Source organism: Scyliorhinus torazame, chromosome 14, assembly GCF_047496885.1.
Source record: "Scyliorhinus torazame isolate Kashiwa2021f chromosome 14, sScyTor2.1, whole genome shotgun sequence".
In the NCBI taxonomy this organism is placed as follows: Eukaryota; Metazoa; Chordata; class Chondrichthyes; order Carcharhiniformes; family Scyliorhinidae; genus Scyliorhinus; species Scyliorhinus torazame.
In genome coordinates, this window is record NC_092720.1 from 75,550,862 (window position 1) to 75,572,534 (window position 21,673).

At 45.4% G+C, this 21,673-nt stretch overlaps 1 protein-coding gene across 1 annotated transcript in view; it reads right to left on the minus strand.

The window, feature by feature from the left end:
- LOC140389035 (uncharacterized) overlaps positions 1–21,673 on the minus strand; it is a 338,021-nt gene that overhangs the window by 186,703 nt on the left and 129,645 nt on the right. Inside the window, exon 6 of the mRNA XM_072473199.1 lies at positions 387–522. Coding sequence (XP_072329300.1) covers positions 387–522 — 136 coding nt within the window. The remainder of the gene's footprint in view (positions 1–386; positions 523–21,673) is intronic.

Below are 21,673 nucleotides of genomic sequence, written 5' to 3' on the forward strand. Positions count from 1 at the left end.
TACCAGTTTAAAAGATTTCAGTGAAATATTGTGGCATAAGATTCTCTTGTAGCTCATAGCAATTACCAAATAGAATTTACTGTTTGCTTCCATTGCAAGTTACCAAAGGCTCACAAGGTTTCGATTCCATTATGTGATCAATCTAAAGCACAACATATGGAACAATTGGGGGTAATATTTAAATAGACTCAAAAATGTTGAACAATAATTCTACATGCAGCCCAGATTAGGTAGTGCCATCGATGACACTTAGTTTTAGAATCTAATCTGCCGATAGTTTTTATTTTTCTGAAAATGTTCCTGCCATGACTCCTTTCTGGACCTTATAATAGTTCCCATTTTGTTTGGACAAAATAATGTTTTTTAAAAGAAGAGAAATTGCTTACAATTGTAGGATTAGAAGGAGGTTGAAAGCGCAACTCAGATACTTGTTCAGGAAAAGGACACCCAGTATGTGCAAGTTTGGCATTTTCTCCTCCTCAGAACGATCAACTCCATTATTCTGCTGCAACAACACATGATCTGCAATTTGAAGAAAGTTGCAATGGTAAAGGTGAAGATGGTAAGATAAGCAACGATTTGAAATTGAGAAATATTGGAGTAACCAATAGGGGTAGCAAAATACTTCTTAAAAACAGCAAGAGGGACAGAAATATTACTCCAATATTTTTTTTCTTTTCAAACATCTTTTTTGAAGGATACTCAGAATGGGAAGCAATCAAGAGTAGACAGAAATATTCTCTCACAGTATGGCCAGCAAAAATGACTTTGTTGCTTTAACTCTCATAGCAACATTTTGTTGTTTGTTCCAGAAGATTGTAAATGACAGGAGCTGGAAAAGCGAAAGTTGCAACCATTTATTTTCCAGCTTTAAGAATTTCCTTAAAACGTACTTCATTGACCGTGTCTTAACTTTCCTTCCCAAGGTTAACTTTCTACATCCAATGTCCATTGAGAGCACTAACTATCCCACAGATGTTACTCTCGCTTCAGTTGAGGCCCAGTGCCTCTCCACAGAATTTATGGCCTACTACTCAAAGGATGTCAGTGTTCTTATGTGATGTAATTTCCGTAATTTAGAATTGATGGAAGATCATTGACTTAAAGCATTAACTCCGGTTCTCTTTCCCTCAAATGGTGCCTGACAAGTGACTGATTCCAGCATTTTCTATTGTTATTTCAGGTTTCCAATATCCTCAATCCTTTGCTTTTATTTAAGATGAAGGAAAGGTGAGTTATCATACTTTGCATTGGAACCGATGGATCAGACATGCTTTATTGGTAGAAATTAAACTCACTGAGGTTACAAAGACACTGAAGGAGATTCTGAAGTATTAATCATATAAATATTATATGAACAATCTGAAACAGTTAAAATTGTAAACTTTGTTTGACACAAGACTGAACTATAATTTAAAAAATACCAGTTCATATTTTCCTTTTAGCATTCAATTTAGGATTAACTGGGATTGATGAAAAAGCTTTTCAATTAGAAAGTGACAGGAAAGTTTTTTATATGTCAAGATCTGCAGAGTTTGAGACATACTGTGCCACTGTATCTGATTATGGACCAAAGGATCAACTTCAGATTTCAGGGATATTTATGTTTAAGACTCCAATTATCTCCATTTAATCAATGAGCAAAATACAAAAGAAAAGGATTAATTAATTGACAGATATATTATTTTGATCTACCAACAATTCAGACACGTTCTGTAATTGGTCAAAAAATAGTTTTACCTAGAGCAATTTAAGTGGCATTGAATCTGGTATTTATTGACTATGTACCACATTGAACATATGCCAGTCATTGGAACCAGTCATATAGTGTTTGGGGAAAGCTGGGGTCAGGAGGTTGCCCTATTGGTAATCACCATTCGATAACATTCATTTTGTCTCATTTGGTTGCTATTATTTCCATTAGCAGAAGCAATGCAAGATAGCAAATGCTTTTCTCGTTGCTCATCTAGTTGTTTTCATACAATAATAGTTCTCCAAATGTGAAACAAATTGCTTATATACATCTTAAGTGGCCACAGTATCCTCGCCAACATTTTGTAAAATGACTATTGCAAAACACACCCACTGGTCAGATATTCACACAGGTAAATCATCGAATGAAAAAAAAACCCAGAAGAATTGGCAGAAATAGATTTCATATGGACGGTGGCGAAGGGATCGGGACAGTTTCCACCATGTTCATCATTAAAAATCTATATCCGTTTTTGGATAGGTAAATCAAACAATCCTGTGAATATGAATGCTGACAAGTTGATGATCGCAACTTCAAACAGAGAATAACTCCTAAACAATTGACCTTACAGTGAACAAAATAATAATACAGCAGACTGGAAAAATTACTTCTTGGGGAAAGCACTTTCACAACATCCAGACAGCTCAAGGCACTTTACAACTAATGATGTACTTTTCAGTGTCGTCAATGTTGTTATGTATGAAACAGAGCAGCCAATTTGCACTCACCGAACTCCCACAAATAACAATGTGATAATGACCAGATGATCAGTTTTTGTAATGGCGGATGAGGAACAAATATTGGCCAGGATGCTGGGTTTTCATCTGGTCTTCTTTGTAATAATGGCAGGGATCTTCAATGTTCACCTGTGTGGTTCAATGGCTCCTCTGAAAGATGAGACATTAAAAACCTGACAGCTCCTTAAGTACTGCAGTGTCAACCTTGATTTTTGTCCTCAAGTCCTAGAGTACGACTTGAATTTGTAATCTTGCAACTCAGAGACGAGAATCTAATAACGGCATGTGACCAAAGTTAAACAGAAGATAAGGATTGCAAAAAAATATATATATGTGGGGGTAATTATAACCGAACCTTCCCAGTGGGGAAGCTGACAGGAATGGAATGGCAGATCATTTTAAATCCAATCTGATTTTGCTTTCTATTGGAATATGCCCCTGGGGACAGTGTGTGTAACTATAAGCATAAAACAGACACGACAATGTCCAATTTCTACTTCATTCCTATTTTAAATTACAACAGCTCACATTTAATCCATAGAATCCCTAAAGTGCGGAAAGATACCAATTGGTCCATCGGGTCTGCACCAACCCCCTTCAAGAGCACCCTTCTTAGGCCCACTCCCCCACCCTAACCCGTAACCTAACCTGCACATCTTTGGACACTAAGGGGCAATTTTTAGCATGGCCAATCCACCTAACCTGCACATCTTGGATACTGGGAGGAAACCAGAGACCCTGGAGGAAACCCATGCAGACACGGGGAGAATGTGCAATCTCCACAAAGGAAGTCACCCAAGGCCAGAATTAAACCTAGGTCCCTGGTGCTGTGAGGCAGCAGTGCTAACTGCAGTATCACCTTCATATAGCTCGTGCTATATTCAATGGTATTTTACACGAGATCTATTCAGGTATATTTGGTACATTTTATGTACGATTTATTATAAAGTGCTCATATGCATAGATACAGTTTCCTCATTACATATAGTTCGGAAAGCAATAATTTCCATTGTGTTGACATAAAAAGCTAAACTAGTGATCAGAAATATGCATCATAATCAGGATTTTCTATAATACAAATCATGTCGAGTGATTAATATGTTATAATTTGATGTACCAAAAAATGTTTAATGTGGAAAACATTAGTGATTAAAACGATAAGGATTTGGGACATTTCAAATGTTTGGGAGCCACCAATCTTTTGGCGTTGTAATCAGAAAGGGGGTTCTTTTTCCTGCAAAGTGTTGTAACAATACAAACTGATTATTTTAACTGGTTTTGCAGATAGATGGAGCAGAATTTTCCACTCCTTCCCGCCCAGGCACCGGAAATTTAAACTCAAGGCCAACGGACCTTTTAATGGTCCGTTAAATTGTCCGTCCCATCGTAATGATTCCAGCAGCAGGTGGGGTTGAAAAATTTACCCCAGAATTCTTTTTAAATGGGTTTTCAAATAATAAGTTTTGTTATACCAACAGAATTACATATTTATTAAAGAATTATAGATTATTTAAACTGGGGTTTGTGCTTAAGATTCTGAGCTAACTTAACATTAGAATGAATTCCTAGGTAAGTATCTGTGCCTAATAGAATTGTTTCATTGAGCTGGGAAGATGGCTGTAGAGGCAGATAGGAGATCCTGAAGAGGAAAATCCAAGCAGGAAGGAAGCACGAGGAAGGTGAAAATATCTTGTTTTGTAGCAGAATCAAGCAACGTATTGGAAATAACATTTGTGTTACAATTGAAAACAAAAGGAACATATTTGAAGGATTTCATTAACTTATTGTATGTGTTGCAAAAATACAGCAGAGTGATGAAGTCAGAGAGGTGCGACAATGCCATCTAGTGTGAGGGGCTTGTTCATTATAGCGTGAGAGATAAATGTTGACGCAAGGCTTTTCTGTTATCAACATTGACCTAACGCCGTTAATCCAAAATTGTGATACAAACATGTACAGGAATATTTTTGATATACTTCAGGGAGAAAATATAGGGAAGTCTTTCTTCTTAGGCGGTACTCTCGGGATTGAAGGTGACTTGCTACCATTACGGTTCGATGGGTTTAGAGATGGCTGATTGTCCAATGCGTGACCTGCAGACTCTGCCACATGGCGGGGCAGGTGGTGCTATATGTGAAAGTAGAGACTTGGAAAGTCATGCACTTTAAAAAGTCATGCACTGATTACAACTGTGCACTCACTATATATTCATGAATTTAGCCAACTTCACAGTAATAAGGAAGTGCACGATAGATTTGTTACTAAAACAAATATAGGGGCATTTGCAGATCTATATTTATGAATCAAATAACCACAAATGAATGCAGTTTGCCTGTGTGAATACTTGTTTCATGTATAGATCCTTGCAAGTGATAATTAACTCTTCAATAGAGTAAAATGAATATATCACTCAACATTAAGATCCTGGCAATGTTCCGGCTACGCTGCGCAGGTCCACAACCTCAGCGACATGAATGGTACTCCGCAGGCCTTGTTCTGGTATGAATAACAGGTGTGTACAGTAGCACAAATAACTTTTTTTAATGTAGGCTTCATGCAGCAACTAAATTTTTTAAAAGGACCCTTGCTTGCAGGTGCCATCAGCCTCAGTTCGCTTCCCAGTGCCTCCATTTCCCCAAGGCTGTCCCCAATACAGACAGGTCAGTGCCCAAAGTAATGGCCGGGATTTTCCAATCCGATTAGCGTTGAGTAGGTTCAACAATGGAAATGGAAATTATTGTGGGAAGGGCGAAGTCATGTTTTACATCAGCGTGAACGCTAACGGTGATCGTCCCCTCCCCATCCGTGCCAGGCCGTGATTTCCAGCGATCAATGTCGGGATCACTGCAATAAATTTGTATCTATTATCAGATCGAAACGCCGGAATCATATCCTCCTCGGTCCTCATCATCCAGGATGGCGTGATGACAAAATGGCGCACATCATGGCCGGATTCAAAAGGTGTGCAACTACCAAGCACCCCTCCGAGGTGATCTAGGAGGCAAGTGCAGTGCTCATAGAGCCGTTCCTCATGTTAAGGGGTTGATTTGGGGGACCCGTCTCTGACTGCGGGTAACCAGCCTTTGAGTCGGGGGTGACACAGGTTTGACTAGGGGACGACTGGGGCAACATTGGTGGGAGACCGAGTTAACACTTGCAGGGAAAGACTCCAGGATACCGGGGATGGGGGGGGGGGGAGACACTAAGGTACCTGGGGGAGGTGGGGGTGGGGGGGGGGAAGAGAAAGACTCCAGGGGACTGGGTACTGGGGGGAGGAAAGAAGAAATAGAGATTCCAGTGTACTGGGGGGTGGGGGGTTTGGTCAGGGACTCCAGTGTACCGGGGGAAGACTGCCAAGTGTGAAAAGCACTGTTCTTGAGGATGCCTTCCGTAGGGCATTGGTACTCATGACCTGGTTGGTGACCTTGCTGGCTGGTTTTCTTCCCGAGTGCGGATACAACATATCGCGACTGATCTCTACAGCACCAAGCGTCTCGAAGGAGGCATCCGATAGCCTGGGGGCAGGTTCTTGAAATACATCACTTCCCATGGTGCAGCATTTAAATCATATAACTGATTACAGTACTGAGGTGATGGTGGGGCGGGCAATTCAGAGGCTTCCCTGCTACTGATACAGCATGGAAACCATGGATGAAAATTGTTGGCACTAAGTGCCACACTATACGGTGGGAGAAGCTACCATTGCTATCAGTGGGCTCCATGCCTCTTTTCCTGCACTTGGCCGTTGGCCATTTCCTGGAAGATCTCACCCAGACTCTTCAGCCTAAAATTCTTATAACTTGCAATTCTCAATTCTATGAGCTCTATTTGCCATGTCCACAATTGCAAACTCAGATCAATAAACTTTGGGTAACACGCCTTGTAATTATGTAGACTTAAAGAACGATTACCAAACTTACCCATTTTCTTTTGCATATTTCAAACACTAAACTTCAATATAACATTTGCATAAAAGTTCAGGCAAATATACAACACAATCTTGAGTTTTAATAGTGTCAACAATAGACCTCCCTATCATCCATATATGCTCCAAAACACATTTATTTGCATGGATGTATTATCAAACTTTATGTACCAATGGTCATTAAAAATTGAAGCATTATTCTTTTTACGACCACAAATTTTGCCTAGACTTTAATAAAATACAATATTTAACACCATGATATAAATTAATTTATGAACTCATCTCTGCTTTGTCCATTCATACTAGTGTTAAGTTATTCATTCACTAACCACATTAATAAATCTGCCATCAACCAACAAAATGCCCACCGATCGATATTTATTTATCTAACAAAAATCCATTAAAGCAATCATGTCTATAAAACTGTTTGACATGCGATATAACATTTTTGGCCTTACCATCAGTTTTTTAATCCCATATATACCTTCCTCAGCAAAAATCCATTAATTTCTATTAATTCCATCCAGTTTAAAATATTGAAGAACTTAACACGTTCTCCCCATCCAAATATGAACATTAAAGCATGATGAATTATTAAAAGTAATGATTTAAGCACTTTTAAACATTTTGTTTGAAATTTCACAACATAAGATTGGGCAACAAAATAATTCAGTTGACTATGGACATGACAATCAAAACATTTCCCGTGCCACTGCAATTGTATTTTAATTGTTAATCCAATGTAATTAGCTTCCCAAGTGTATTATTAAATTTTATACCTTTCTCTACCCATCCAGCTTCTGCATATCCAATTCCTCCTTCCAGGTTTAGAGACTTTTGAGGTAAAACGTGAGTGCTATACTGAAAATACCAGCATCCTCCTTCAACATATTGCTAGGCCATTCTTTTATTCTTCATTACTTAATTTAAATCTTCAATATGTTTCAGAAGCAGTTGTTACTGTGGGACTTGTGATGATATCATTGAGAGTTGAGAGATACATTGGGCGGAGGCAGAATTTAATGGAAAAATTTTGAGTTCAATTGTGGCGGATCTTTCAGGGAGTTTCCTGCCAGCTCGTTCCCCACCGCTATCAAATGACACTTAGGGCACGATTCTCAAGGAAGATTTCTAAGTGTGGTAGAGAGCGGGAACTGCATCGAGCTTCCCGGCACTCAACCCGGCAACGTAATATTTGGTCAACTTAACGAGGAGAGTCTAGAGGCACCGTTCGCCGCACGTGCGGTTCACATTGGTTTGGGGGGGGCAGAGGATGGTCCACTTAATGTGTTACGGTCTGCAATAATTGGTCCATTTAACGAGGACCCACGGACTTCACATCACAAATGAAGGCTAGCCAGCCAATTCGCTAACAAGGTCAAGAGGTCAGGGACCAAAACTGCCAACCCAGTGGTCGACAGAGCAACTTGTGGCCTTTCTCCATGAGAAATTTGCTGAGCAGAGAAAAGAATATCTGGAAGACCTGGCAAGGGAGGTGGATCCGATAAAGGCGGGGATTGATCGTATGGAGCATAGATTGGAAACCCAGGGTCAGAAGGTGGAAGGGGCGGTAGCTGAGCACACCGATCAGCTAGCCGCGATAGCGGTGGAGATGGGGCTGATGAAGGACCATCAGAAAAGGCTGCAAGATAAAGTGGAGGGTCTGGAGAACAGATCGCGCAAACAGAATCTGCAGATTATCGGCCTGCCGGAGGGGCAGCGAGGGATCGGATGCCGGTGCATATGTGGCGCGCATATTTGAGAAGTTGCGTTTGCTCGACCCTTGGGAGGTGGACAGGGCGCTTATGAGAAAGCCACTGAGGAACGAGCCGCCGCCGACGATGATGATACGAATGCACCGGTTCCTGGACAAGGAACAGATATTGAGGTGGGCCAAGCAGACGAGGAGTTGCTTATGGGAAGGCAACGAGCTGAGCGTCTATCAGGACATGGGCGCAGAACTGGCCAATAGAAGGGCGAGTTTCAATAAAGCGAAATCAGCCCTCTTTAAGAGGGTGAAGTTCGGCATGCTGTACCCAGCGCATTTGTGGGTCACAGATGAGGAACTTTACTTCCGATTGCCAGAAGAGGCGGTGAACTTTGTCAGGGACAAGGGACTGGCAGGAGATGGGGGACATTGAACTTGTGGCCGAGTAGTTATGCTTTCGAATTGCTGTTAAACTTCTTTTTCTTTTGGTTTTGTTATGTATTATTTGGTACTAAGTTTGGGGCCGTTGCTCAGTTTTGTTTGCGGGTTGACTTTGCTCTTAATGGGGGATGGTGGGTGGATTTTTCTTCTTTGGGTTTGTTGGGGATTGTAATATTTGCATATGTAAGTTGGTTAAGCGGGGGGGGGGGGATCAGTAGGGGGGGGGTCAGTGTGGGGTTGGATGCTCGGCGCTAGCTCACAGAAGCGCAGTGGGGGGAGCGAGCAGGTGATAAGTTTGTTGTTGGGGGTTGGGGTTGTGATTTTGTTATGGGGGAAGGGAGAGGGAGCGGGGTATAGATCTGTTGACAGGGGAGGGATTGGCGACTGCCGACAGAATGGGGGTCGATGACGGTGGGCGCCTGGGGGTGGGCCTGAAGAGGCAGGAGACGTGGGCTGGAGGCTGGCCTAAGAAGGGTTATGGTTGATCGGTGGTGTGACGTTAGGGTTCGTTCAGAGATGGCAGCTGTTTATCGACTTCTTTGGGGAAAATTAAACTGTTAGCAGATACAATAAGGGGGAAGGGGGAGTGGTGGTCAGGAAATGAGAGGGGTAGGGAGAGGTAGTTTAGTTTAGTTTGGGCAAGATCAGAGAGTGGAGGAGGAGGGACTGAGGAACTGTACGTGGAAGCCATGTTGGCTGGGTATGGTTGTTGGTTGGAGGGGGTGTTATTTACCGAGTTATGTTTACATTTGTAATTGCTGTTATAAAATCATAAATACCTTAATAAAATGTTTTCAAAATTAAGACAAGGTCGAGAAGCATGGAGGCAGCACTTGCTCAGCCAACCACACTTATTTTGCAGTGGAGGCATCGAGATGACCGGCCCCAAGGTTAGAAGACATGGACCTGGGGAAGCTCCTAGGTGCCGTGGAGACAAGGAGGGATGTCCTGTTCCCCCCGAGGGTCCCGGAGGGTGAGCCACAGGGCAACAAGTGGCGCATGGGGTGAAGTGGCAGCGGACGTCAGCTTGAGAAGCGTGACCAGGACGACTGGCCTTAAGAGTAGCATGAAGGTCAATGACCTACACTGAGCCGCACGCGTGAGTTGACACCCCCCTCCCATGAAACCTTCCCGCCCCAACGCGGGAAATAAAACTCAGGGAGAGTGCACAAAACAAGAACGGACAGATGGTCTGAGAAAGCAGGGCAGAGAGCAAGGGAAGTCTAGATTAAACTGCATTTATTTCAATGCAAGAGGCCTGATGGGCAAGACAGATGAACTCAGGGCATGGATGGGTACATGGGACTGGGATATTATAGCTATTACTGAAACATGGCTGAGGGAGGGGCAGAATTGGCAGCTAAATGTTCCAGGGTACAGATGCAAGAGGAAAGATAGAACAGAAGATAACAGAGGAGGGGGAGTTGCGTTTTTGATTAGGGAGAATATCACGGCAGTACTGAGAGAGGATTTATCCGCGGTTTCGCCTACTGAGTCTATGGGCATGATTCTCTGGAATAATTTCCAAGTGTTGTAGCGAGCGGGAATTGCCGCGTGTTTCCCGGCGCTCGGCCCAGCAAAATGAAATTCAGCCTTAATTGGTCCACTTAAGGACGCCTCATGGGCTTCTCACCATAAATAACTCCTCGGCAGCGGATTCGCCAGGATCGCGCTCGCCAGCCCCCCAGCTAACAAGCTCGAGCAGCACTTAGGCTGCACTTGCTCTGCCAACCCCAGCCACCAGACAACAATGGCGCCGAGGAGATTGGCCCCAAGATTCAGGGACGCTGACCTGGGGATGCTCCTGGAAGGGATGGAGGCCAGGAAGGATGTCTTGTTACCCCGGGGATCCCGGAGGGTGAGCCACAAGGCAGCCAGTGCTGCCTGGGATGAGGTGGTAGCAACCGTTAGTTCAAACAGTTAGTGTGACCAAGTGGATTGGCCAGCAGTGCAGGAAGAAGGTCAATGAACTACACCGGGCAGCTCAAGTGAGTAGACACCAATGCCAATCCCCACCAAGGGTGCATCCACCTCCCAAACATTGGCTCCGGGTAACCCACTTACATGCCCAACCGAGATGTGTGTATCTGCGCTGGTGGAAGGTGCTATTCAGGAGGAATGTTCATTCAGTATGTGGATGGCCCGACTAGAGAGGGGGCAGGCAAAGGTACAGCTGGTAAATGGGAGGCTTTCAAAAGTGTGTTAACCAGGGTTCAGGGTACGCACATTCCTTTTAGGGTGAAGGGCAAGGCTGGTATAAGTAGGAAACTCTCAATGACTCAGGATACTGAGGGCCTGGTCAAAAAGGAGGAGGAAAATGACATGCAGAGCAGCTGGGATAAAGTGGATCCCTTGAAGAATATAGAGGTTGTTGGAGTAGAGTTAAGAGAGAACTCAGGAGGGCAAAAAAGGGACATGAGATTGCTTTGGCAGGTAAAGCAAGGGAGAATCCAAAGATACATAAAGGGCAGAAGAGTAACTAGGGAGAAGGTAGGGCCACTTAAGGATCTACAAGGTCATCTATGTGCAGATCCACAAGAGATGGGTGAGATCCTAACTGAATATTTCTTATCGTATTTACTGGTGAGAAAGGCATGGATGTTAGAGAACTTGGGAAATAAATAGTGATGTCTTGAGAAGTGTACACACTACAGGTACTGGAAGTCTTAAAGCACATCACGGTAGATAAATCCCCGTGGCCTGATTAAATGTATCCCAGGCCGTTGTAAGAGGAAATTGTGGGTCACCTAGCAGAGATATTTGAATCGTCGACAGCACAGGTGAGGTGCCAGAAGATTGGAGGGGAGCAAATGTTGTGCCTTTGTTTAAGAAGGGCCGCAGGGAAAAGCTTCGTAACTACAGACAAGTGAACCTACTATCTGTGATGGGTAAGTTGTGAGAAGGTATTCTGAGAGACAGGATCTACAGGCAAGGACTGATTAGGGACAGTCAGCATGACTTTGTGAGTGGAAAATCATGTCTCACAAATTTGATCGAGTTTTTTGAAGGGGGAACCAAGAAGGTAGATGAGAGCAGTGCAGTCGACGTTGTCTACGTGGTCTTTTGCAAGGCCTTTGACAAGGTACACATACTAGGTTGTTGCATAAGGTTAAATCTCATGGGATCCAGGGTGAGGTAGCCAATTGGATACAAAATTGGCTTGATGACAGAAGGCAAAGGGTGGTTGTGGAGCGTTGTTTTTCAAACTGGAGGCCTGTGGCTAGCGGTGTGCCTCAGGGGTCAGTGCTGGGTCCACTGTTATTTGTTATTTATATTAATGATTTGGATGAGAATTTAGGAAGGATTGGTAAGTAAGTTTGATGATGACGCCAAGATTGGTGGCATAGTGGATAGTGAAGTAGGTTATCTAGGATTGCAACGGGATCTTGATCAACTGGGCCTTGGGGCCAATGAATGGCAGATGGAGTTTAATATAGATAAATGTGAGGTGACACATTCTAGTAGATCAAATCGGGGCAGCACCTACTCAGTTAATGGTATGGTGTTGGGGAAAATTATGGAACAAAGAGATCTAGGAGTACAGGTTCATAACTCCTTGAAAGTGGAGTCACAGGTGGACAGGGTGGTGAAGAAGGCATTCGGCATGCTTGGTTTCATTGTCATAACACTGAATACAGGAGTTGGGACGTCTTGTTGAAGTTGTACAAGACATTAGTACGGCCACATTTTGAATACGATGTATAGTTCTGGTCACCCTATTATAGAAAGGATATTATTAAACTAGAAAGAGTGCAGAAAAGATTTACTAGGATGCTACTGGGACTTGATGGTTTGAGTTATAAAGAGAGGCTGGATAGCCTTGGACTTTTTTCCCTGGAGTGTAGGGGGCTTAGGGGTGATCTTATAGAGGTCTATAAAAATAATGAGGTGCATAGATAAGGTAGATAGTCAACATCTTTTCCCAAATGTAGGGGAGTCTAAAACTAGAGGGCATAGGTTTAAGGTGAGAGAGGAGAGATACAAAAGGGTCCAGAGATGCAATTTTTTCCACACAGTGTGTGGTGAGTGACTGGAACGAGCTACCAAAGGCAGTAGCAGAGGCGGGTACAATTTTGTCTTTTAAAAAGCATTTCGACAGTTATATGGGTAAGATGGGTAGAGAGGAATATGGGCCAAATGTGGGCAATTGGGACTAGCTTAGTGATAGAAACTGGGCGGCATGGACAAGTTGGGCCGAAGGGCCTGTTTCCATGCTGTAAACCTCAATGAATCTAAGCCTCTCCTTGGATCTATCGGCCGCGTGGTGCTCTCGCTCGAGTGCAACATGGCCACAAAATCACGCATTGTTTTATAACAATAAAGACGTGCAACAGAAAATATATTACCAAAATGAGTTACATTCTGACCTGTGTTGTTACTCTGAAATTATACCGGTGCTTTGGACATAAAAATCTTCAATTTAGGTCATTGGCCTTGATATCTTCCTTTACCTATGCACTGTCCTGAATTTGCATCTCAACTTTATAAAGTCCATGATGCCTATCAGGATAATAGGCAAGATATGTAGAGCATTAAGGTGGCTACTTGGGCCTGGAGTTTGTGTTAGCTTTAATCAATGAAACTGATGTAGACGATGCAAATTAGCTGGCAACGTTCCTCATTATAACAGTCAATGTGGTTCAGAAAAGTATTTAATTGGCTGTAAAGTTCCATCAAATCTGAATCAAGTTTCTGCAATCTTTAATGCTGGTTTAAAAATATCCCACTGGAATTCAGCTCCACCCATAAGACTGGCCACACCCCCAGATTGAAATAACAATGTGGTGAATTTCTCTGGATGGAGCCAATTTGCAACAATTCAAATACACTCTGAAGAATAAGTTTGTTTTATATTAGGCACAAATGCATCAGTAGGCACATTCTAACAGCTTTGAAACATTAAAAGACATGAAATGTACAAAGAAACTGATTAATGTACACGAATGATGCTAGTAATGGTTAAATAGAGACTTTTTAAAGTGAGTTTTAGTGATTTAAAATCAGGTTACTCACGGGTAGTGGTTCAGACATTTAATCACATTGTCATTTTTTGAGCGAAAGCCATTTTCCGCAGTATTAATAAAAATGCGGCAGGTTCCACTTTTAAGTGCATCAATAAATAATTTAATGCAAGCAAAAATTTAGGTGAGGTAGTGGTGCCGTGGGAATGCCACAGGACTAGTAACCCAGAGGCCCAGTCTTAGGGGCTGGGGACACAGGTGCAAATCCCATCACCGCAGCTGATGGAATTTAAATTCAATCAACAAGATTCATAAAAATCTGGAATCAACTGCCCCGCACCTTTTAATGACCATGCATGAGATACAAATGAAAACAAATAGTAATCACACCACCTGGGAAAACCGACCGGCCATTAACCCACCATTGGGAGAATTGCAACAAGATTTTACACCGGCGGGTTTCCGTTATTTTGGCTCCTGCTTGATTCTCCACAAATGCCTGCCACCAAACACAAAATGGGAGAATTTCACCCATTGATGTATGCTGTAATTAACTCCTTCTAATTTCAATTGGGTTACCATAAATTTTGGGGTATAAATTGACCCCACGTGTAACACGACCCCTTTTACAACCCCAAAATTCATGTTTTTGTATCTAGTCAGTGTATAAGTCAACCCTTCTTTTCAGGCACATGTCACACTTGTTAGAAGAGGAGTCATTTTTTCACCCTGCAAATGCAAGCTTTATTTACCTTATAACTGGGGAGGCAAGTATTCAAACAGGCAATGCAGGCAGTGATGAAACTTGTACAGGTGTTTACGACATACCCACTTTTTGCAATGGATGCCGGTGCCATTTGAAATGGCAACTTCCACACCAGGAGTTCACTTTTATATTCTGCATATTAGTCGACTCCCATTTTTGATGGGGGCAAATATAGTATCAGCGGGTTCAGTGCTCAAAGGGCTAATGTGTGGGACTGGAGAAACAGTACCCCGCACATGATCAAGAAAGACAGAGTCTAGTCAGAGAAAGCTCAAGGCTTAGCCTGAGCAAGATCTGTAGGGTGGATTCTTCTGCTCCCTCCAGCAGTGGCAATCATGGCAGGCAAGGGAGCAAGATCTGGCAGGATGCCAAAAATCAGTTCCCGATGGGAGAAAACTAGTTTGGAATTTTGTTCTCCCGATTTTCATGACAGTTTAAAGGCTGGTCGAGTCATTCACAGACCTATGTCAGGAAACCTATTTGCATCTCATGAATCATAGAATTTACATTGCAGGAGGCCATTCAGCCCATCGAGTCCACACCGGCTCTTGGAAAGAGCACCCTAATTAAGCCCACGCCTCCACCCTATCTCCGTAGCCCAGTAACCCCACATAACCTTTTGGACACTAAGGGGCAATTTAGCATAGCCAATCCATCTAACCTGCACATCTTTGGACTGTGGGAGGAAACTCAGAGTACCCGGAGGAAACCCACGCAGACATGGGAGAAAGTGCACACTCCACACAGTTACCAGAAGCTGGAATTGAACCCGGGTCCCTGGAGCTATGAGGCAGCAGTGCTGACGACTGCGCCACCGTGCCGCCCATAAATGCTCCTTAAAAGATCAACACATGGAATCTTGTTCCCCCTCCACATTAAACATCAGCCAGCGCAAGTTTAGAACGTTCACATTTACAATTGTACGTAAGTGGTGTGTACCTGGCCTGGGAGGCTTCTTCCTGGACCGTGAGACACATTCAGCTCTCAGTTAGGCAGGAGTCAGTCATATGGCTGAGGAAAAGAGGAGCTTCGCTCTGTCCTCAATTTGGGTCATCATCATTCTCCTGCAGAGTCCGACCAATGGCTTTAGCATCCTGCGCATGGAATCAGGCACTAACACGGCACCACATTAATGCTGAGATCACTGTCCCCGATGGGAGATCTCCTCAACCCTACTCCTACCCGTCCCGAAGCCTAGAGGCTATGAGGGTGTTCCAAGCCCAATGGCCCAAGCGGCCCTGGCCATGGCTTGAGGTCCTTCTTCCTCCTCCATGGGTTGCACCTCACGGCCCTCAAGTTCAGAGATGTGGCACTCCCACATCTCCTCCTGTTCTAGGTGGCTTCTCTCTGCAGGCCGGAGTTGTGGAGAGAGCATACGACCATTAATATAAAGCTCATCCTCTGGGGCCTGCATTGGATATCACCTTCTGACCGGTCCAGGCATCGGAATCACGTCTTCAACTGCCCAATCACCTGCTCTACCAGCTTGCGCACTGAAGTATGAGCCTCAGTTTGTGGTGAGTCTCCGCCTGTTTGTGGCGAGTCTCCGCCTGTTTGTGGCGAGTCTCCGCTTAAGTTTGTGGCATGTACCTTGTGTCATCAGCCACCTCCTTATTGGGTAACCCTTTTTCCCCCTCGAGGAGCGATCCCTCCAGACACTGCTCTCCCTCAATCACGGACGTTCACGTGGGAAAACAGGCACACAACTGCATGATTCTCATTGTGTATTCCCAGACATCTGTACGTTGAGGGAATGGAATCCTTTGCAGTTCAGACATGGTGCCGCATGATGCTGAGAGCGCAGGGTCACATGGGTGCAGTCTATCACAACCTGCACTTGGGGCATGACACCTAAGCGGGTGTAACCAATGGCCCTGGTGTCTTCTCCTGGTCCCAGTCCAAGTTTATAGACATGTGGACCCTCACGTAAACGGCACCTGTAACCTTCCTAATGCATTTGTGTGCGGCTGACCAGGAGATGATACACAGATCACCGATGCTGCCCTGAAATGAGCTTCTCGCAAAGTTCAAAGCTGCGGTAACTTTAAGGACGGTTGCCCGCCCATTCTATGTGTTGCCAGCTGTTGCAACACATGGCAAATACTATTCACCGTCCCCCGGGGCAGGCGCAGTCTTCTCTGGCACTGTGGCGCTGACATCTGTAGAAAGGAAGTCCGCTGTCGAAAGACCTTCGGCCAGTACAGTCTCAAATGGGGCTGTTCCCTCTGCTGATGCATCCTGTAAAGCTATGGACCCAGGCTCCCCCTACTCAGCAGGGCAGTGGCCTCCTCGTCTTATATCCAGCCCTGAATGAAACACATGCCCCACCTACCCTTTTCTGAAACTCATTTGATCTGCAACTTTTAAATAAGTCTCTTGCATGAACACCACGTCTGCCTCCAAGTTCTTTGAACAAAGATGTGAGACCTCTTGATAGGCCATTAAGTTACTTACCTTTCAAGATGATCAGCCTGGTTGAAGGGCTCCAGACACGCCCCCCCCGGTCTGATCAGCCATATCCACTGTTTGAGCTCCACCGGGCTCACGCCCCGCCTACCTCCTGGGCCTCCTCAAGATGAAGGCTGTCATCCCCCCCAACCAACAGTGCCACAGCAGCACCTCCCACGTCAGCAACCCATCCGCACCCCCCCCCTTAACCTTCTACCAACCCAAAGACAGACAATCCACCATTCCAACCCCACAACCCCGAGCCACAAACAAAGAAAACCATCCCGTCCCAAGCACCCCACCCCCTCAGCCTCTGTCTCCATTATTTCACCCCACTTCACGTCCATTAACTAGCCTATCTGCTAGCAGGGTGATCTCCACCTGAGGCAACAGCTTATTTCCTCCAAGACCTCCATCAGCCCCTCTGCCCCACCAACGACGATGCCCTCCTGTACTGCTTCATCCCCGCCTCCCCTCCCTCCCCACCAAAAATCCCAAATGGTAATATACATCAAACATTGTTTCCCACACTGGGAGGGGATTAAGAAGTTACAGCAGTTCTACCTTAACACAAACAACCAATTAACCTCAATAAGTATTTATAAACAACACCAAATATAATAACCAGGTGACACCAGGTACAGTTCCCCTCCCTCCGTGTGCAGCACCTCCAATCCGCTTCACAGGTCTTTCCACCCAAGTTCCAACGTTCCCATGAGTCCCCCAGTACATGGTCCCTTCGGAACTTACTCTCTTCCCCCAGCATATCAAAATAATGTTCCCGTCCTCATGCATGACCCACAAACGAGCAGGGTACAACACCTTGAACCGTAGTTTATTCCTGAATAGGACTGCCTTGACCCTACTGAACCCGGCCCGCCGCTTGGCCAGCTCTATTCCCAAGCTCTGGTAAGCTGTCTTCTGTCCTTCGCCCACTCACTCCATGGCTGCCACTGGAAGTCTTGATCTCGTCCCTTAATAACAATGCGATCTCACCTCCTTTTCCTAACCCTCCTAAATGCTGAAGATCCTTGAACATTCGGTTCCCAATCTTGGTCACCCTGCAGCCATGTCTCTGTAGTGGCAATTAAATTATATGAAAAACCCCAATTTGTGCATTCACACTGTCAACCTTTTTGCAAATGCTATATTAATTCAGGTTGAGTGCCTTTACTTGGCCCAGCGACACAGTGGGCCCACGCGGAAGGAGGCAGGCCCCCTCCAGATCATGCGCGCCCACCAATCAGTAGTCCCTGATCGCGGGCCTGGCCGTCATGGAGGCCCCTCCCGGAGTCTGACACCCCGCCCCCCCCCCAACCCCCACCAGGACGGCCACCGCGGCCACGGGTCTGAGCTCCTGCCGGGTGATACCACGCCGGCGGAACTCGGCGGGAACTTGGTCGGTAAACCGCGGAGAATCGCCGTGGAGCCGGTTTTCAACAGCACGCGACTGCCGGCGTTTTTCCGGTTGTCGGAGAATCACATCTCGGCATCGGAGCAGCGTGGCGGGAATTTCCAGCGTCACCGGCGATTCTCCGACCCGGCGCAGGCTCGGAGAATCCTGGCCCATGACTCCCTGACACTGGTCGGAATTCTCCGGTCCACCAGTCACGTGTTTCGCAGCCGTGCGCCTTTCATTGGCGGTGGGATTCTATCTTCCCACTGATTATCAATGGGATTTCCCATTGTAACCACCCCACGCTGCCGGGAAACCTGCTGGGGCTACGCTTCCGGTGGGAAAATTAAATTGCAATCCCAGCCTATGAGACTCTCTCGATACTGCATTCCTGTTTTCCATTATATTTGCATCACTGCTGCTCCTAAAATCAGAGGCGGGATTCTCCGCGAACTGGCTGGGCAGGCCACTCCGGCGTCGAGGAGTGGCGTGAACCATTCCGGTGTCGGGCCGCCCGAAGGTGCGGAATCCTCCGCACCTTCAGGGGCTAGGTCGGTGCCTGAGTGTTTGGCGCCACGCCAGCTGGCGCGGAAGGGCTTGGCGCCACGCCAACCGGCGCCGATGGCCTCCGCCGGCCGGCACGAGTTGGCGCATGCACGGGAGCGCCAGCATGTGCTGGCGTCATCCCAACACAGGGGGGTCCTTTTCCGCACCGGCCATGGCGGAGTTTGACAGCGGCTGGTGCGGATGGGAAAAAGTGCCCCCATGGCACAGGCCCGCCCGCGGATCGGTGGCCCCCCGGGGCCAGATCTCCCCCCCCCCCCCCCCCCACAAGGACTCTACAGGCCACCTGTGGAGCCGGTAAGGACTGTTGTGATTTACGCCGGCGGGACCTGTCGAAAACAGGCGACCACTCGGCCCATCGAAGGCTGGAGAATCGCCGTGGGGCCGCTACCAACAGCCCCCAACCAGCGCTGCACGATTCCCTCCCCCGCCAAAACCCGGCGCCGGAGAATTCGGCAGCCGGCGGGGGCTGAATTCTCCGATCCGGTATCAGGGGGTCGGAGAATCCTGCCCCAGATTTGCAAATAACTGCAGACATTCAAAACATCATCTAGTATTCCGAATACTCGTTTGTCTCTGATTATTTCTTCTTTAGGCATAAATCATCCACCAGCAGTGTGCTGTTAATCTGTGAAAATCAATTAAGAATGCTTTTGCAAGCTCTGAGTTTTTCTATTTTATTTTATGGAATAAGCCCGTGCATAAATCACATCTTTCTTGCTGGTGAAATGCCCATCGAACTATCCTAATATTGTGACGTGCTTTTCATTTACATCTGTCAGATTGAATGATATGAGAATATTCTTTATTTTATCACCCAAGCAGTAAATCTGCACAATTCATTGCCTATCAGCCAGTCCTGGCATTATACAATCGTATTGCCATCTAATTTTCCAGTTCAGCTATTCCTCAGGCTCCGAAAAATTAAGTTTCCCTGGAGTAAGTATAGCAAATCACTTCTGCCATACTTAGTTTTGCTTGACACAAACCCACGTTTCAAACATCCTGACACTGTTGCATTCACCAGCAGCAAATCTAGTTTTGACCTACCTGTTCAATGCTTACATTGTCGTCTATTTTATTTTTTCTTTAATTTTACACAAGAAACAAATAATTGATCCTCGAGAATGGTGAGGCTGCTGGACAAAAAAGTGTAGAGATTCAAGCTGCAATATCCATTGCACGTTATTTGCTTCTGAGGAGATGGGAAAGCTTTGTTTAAAGTTCACACTGGCCTCAAGCAATTTGATTGGCATCAATTGAATGGTTATTGAACAGTTCAGGCATGAATGATGCTGGTGGCACAGTTGTTAGCACACAGCAAATCCTAATTAGAGCTGCTTTCACTTCAATACCCAGAATAATAGTAATAACCCAGTTTTCACAGTTCTGACTAAAATAAGCTTGGGCAGACTTAACAAAATTACTTTGTGGCTGACATTTTGCCAGCAGCAGAGCCGCCCCCAAATCCACCACGCCACCCTTCTGCACTGCGAGGAGGCCACCCGTCACATGTGAAGGCCTCAAGCATGGAGGTGGCTGCCCAGCCGCTTCCTGAGGGAGAGGGCTCTATTAAATAAAGAAAGGTCTGCGGGGACACTAGACATTTCCCCAGAGGTTTGCCCTCAGACCTCTGGGCCCCATTTTTGTTTACGAATCTGCTCTGGATCAGAGGTCTCCAGCAGTGACCACCTCTCCTGGTGGCACCCCAGAGCTTCAGCGCTGCTGGCCCTCTGATTGGACCCCAGCATGAAGAGTCGGTTCATTGCGCAGTGGTGGTCAATTATGAGGCTGCCCTGGGAACACTGCCGATGCAATCCTACTGCCCCGGCCCGTATGGGCTCATGACCACCATATGGTCCTGACATCAGATCATTCACCTTCCCTCGTCAATAAAATACAGCGTCCAAACTCAGCAGGAAAAATTAAAAGGGTCTAATTAAAATTCACTTTCTGAATATTTAGATATGGATATGCATCTTCCTAAACAACAAAACAGATTTTTAACACATATTATTTATTTCAAGCAGGAAACCAAATAATTATTTGGAACAGTAACACACTCCACAGGTGCTTTGCAAATTCCTCTGCTCCCCAGTAGATTAATACTAAAAGGGTGGGGCTTCAGAAAAACACATCGATACACACACCTTGGTTCTGTCCCCTTATTCTCCATTCTGCACAGTAATCTTGGAAACCATGAAAAATACAGTGGGACTCAATCATGTAGGTCAAAGTTGCTGCCAAATGGGCTTGTCCGTATGAAACCTTCCAAACCACCCCCCCCCCCCACACCGCCTCATGTTGTTGTGGCAACTTTACCACGGCAAAATGTGAATGAAACATAGTCGCTTGGGCAGAACAGAATTTGCGTATTGATGAAGAAAGTACATTTTTGTCAAAGCTTTTTGTCATGCATTCACTGCATTGTGAAACATTTATCACTTCCGCCACGACTGATGCATAGTGGCAGCAGTGTGTGTTATCTACAAGATGCATTGCAGCAATTCACCAAACCTCTTGCGACAGCACCTTCCAAATCTACAACCTCTGCCACCAACAAAGGCAGCAGATGCATGGGAACATCACCACCTGCAGGCTCCCATTCAAATCACATACCTTTCTTACTTGGAACTAAGTAATTGTTCCATCACTGCCACTGGGTCAAAATCCTGGAACTCCCTTCCTAGCAGCCTGCGGATGTACCTGTAGCGGACTGCTGCATTTGAAGGCATCACCTTCTCAATGGCAATTAGAGAAGGGCAATAAATGCTGGCCCAGTCAGCAACACCACATCCTACCATGTGAATAAAAGAAACATTTTCTAATTTGCTGACACCAGTAAATCCATCTTAAGGCTCATTAAAACTTACAGCTTGTTTTTGTATAGAATCTTTAACACAGTGCTTCCCAAGCCTTTCCGACTGTGAAGCTTGAGAATTGCCATGACCCCAGAGTGAGAGCGGGGTGCAGG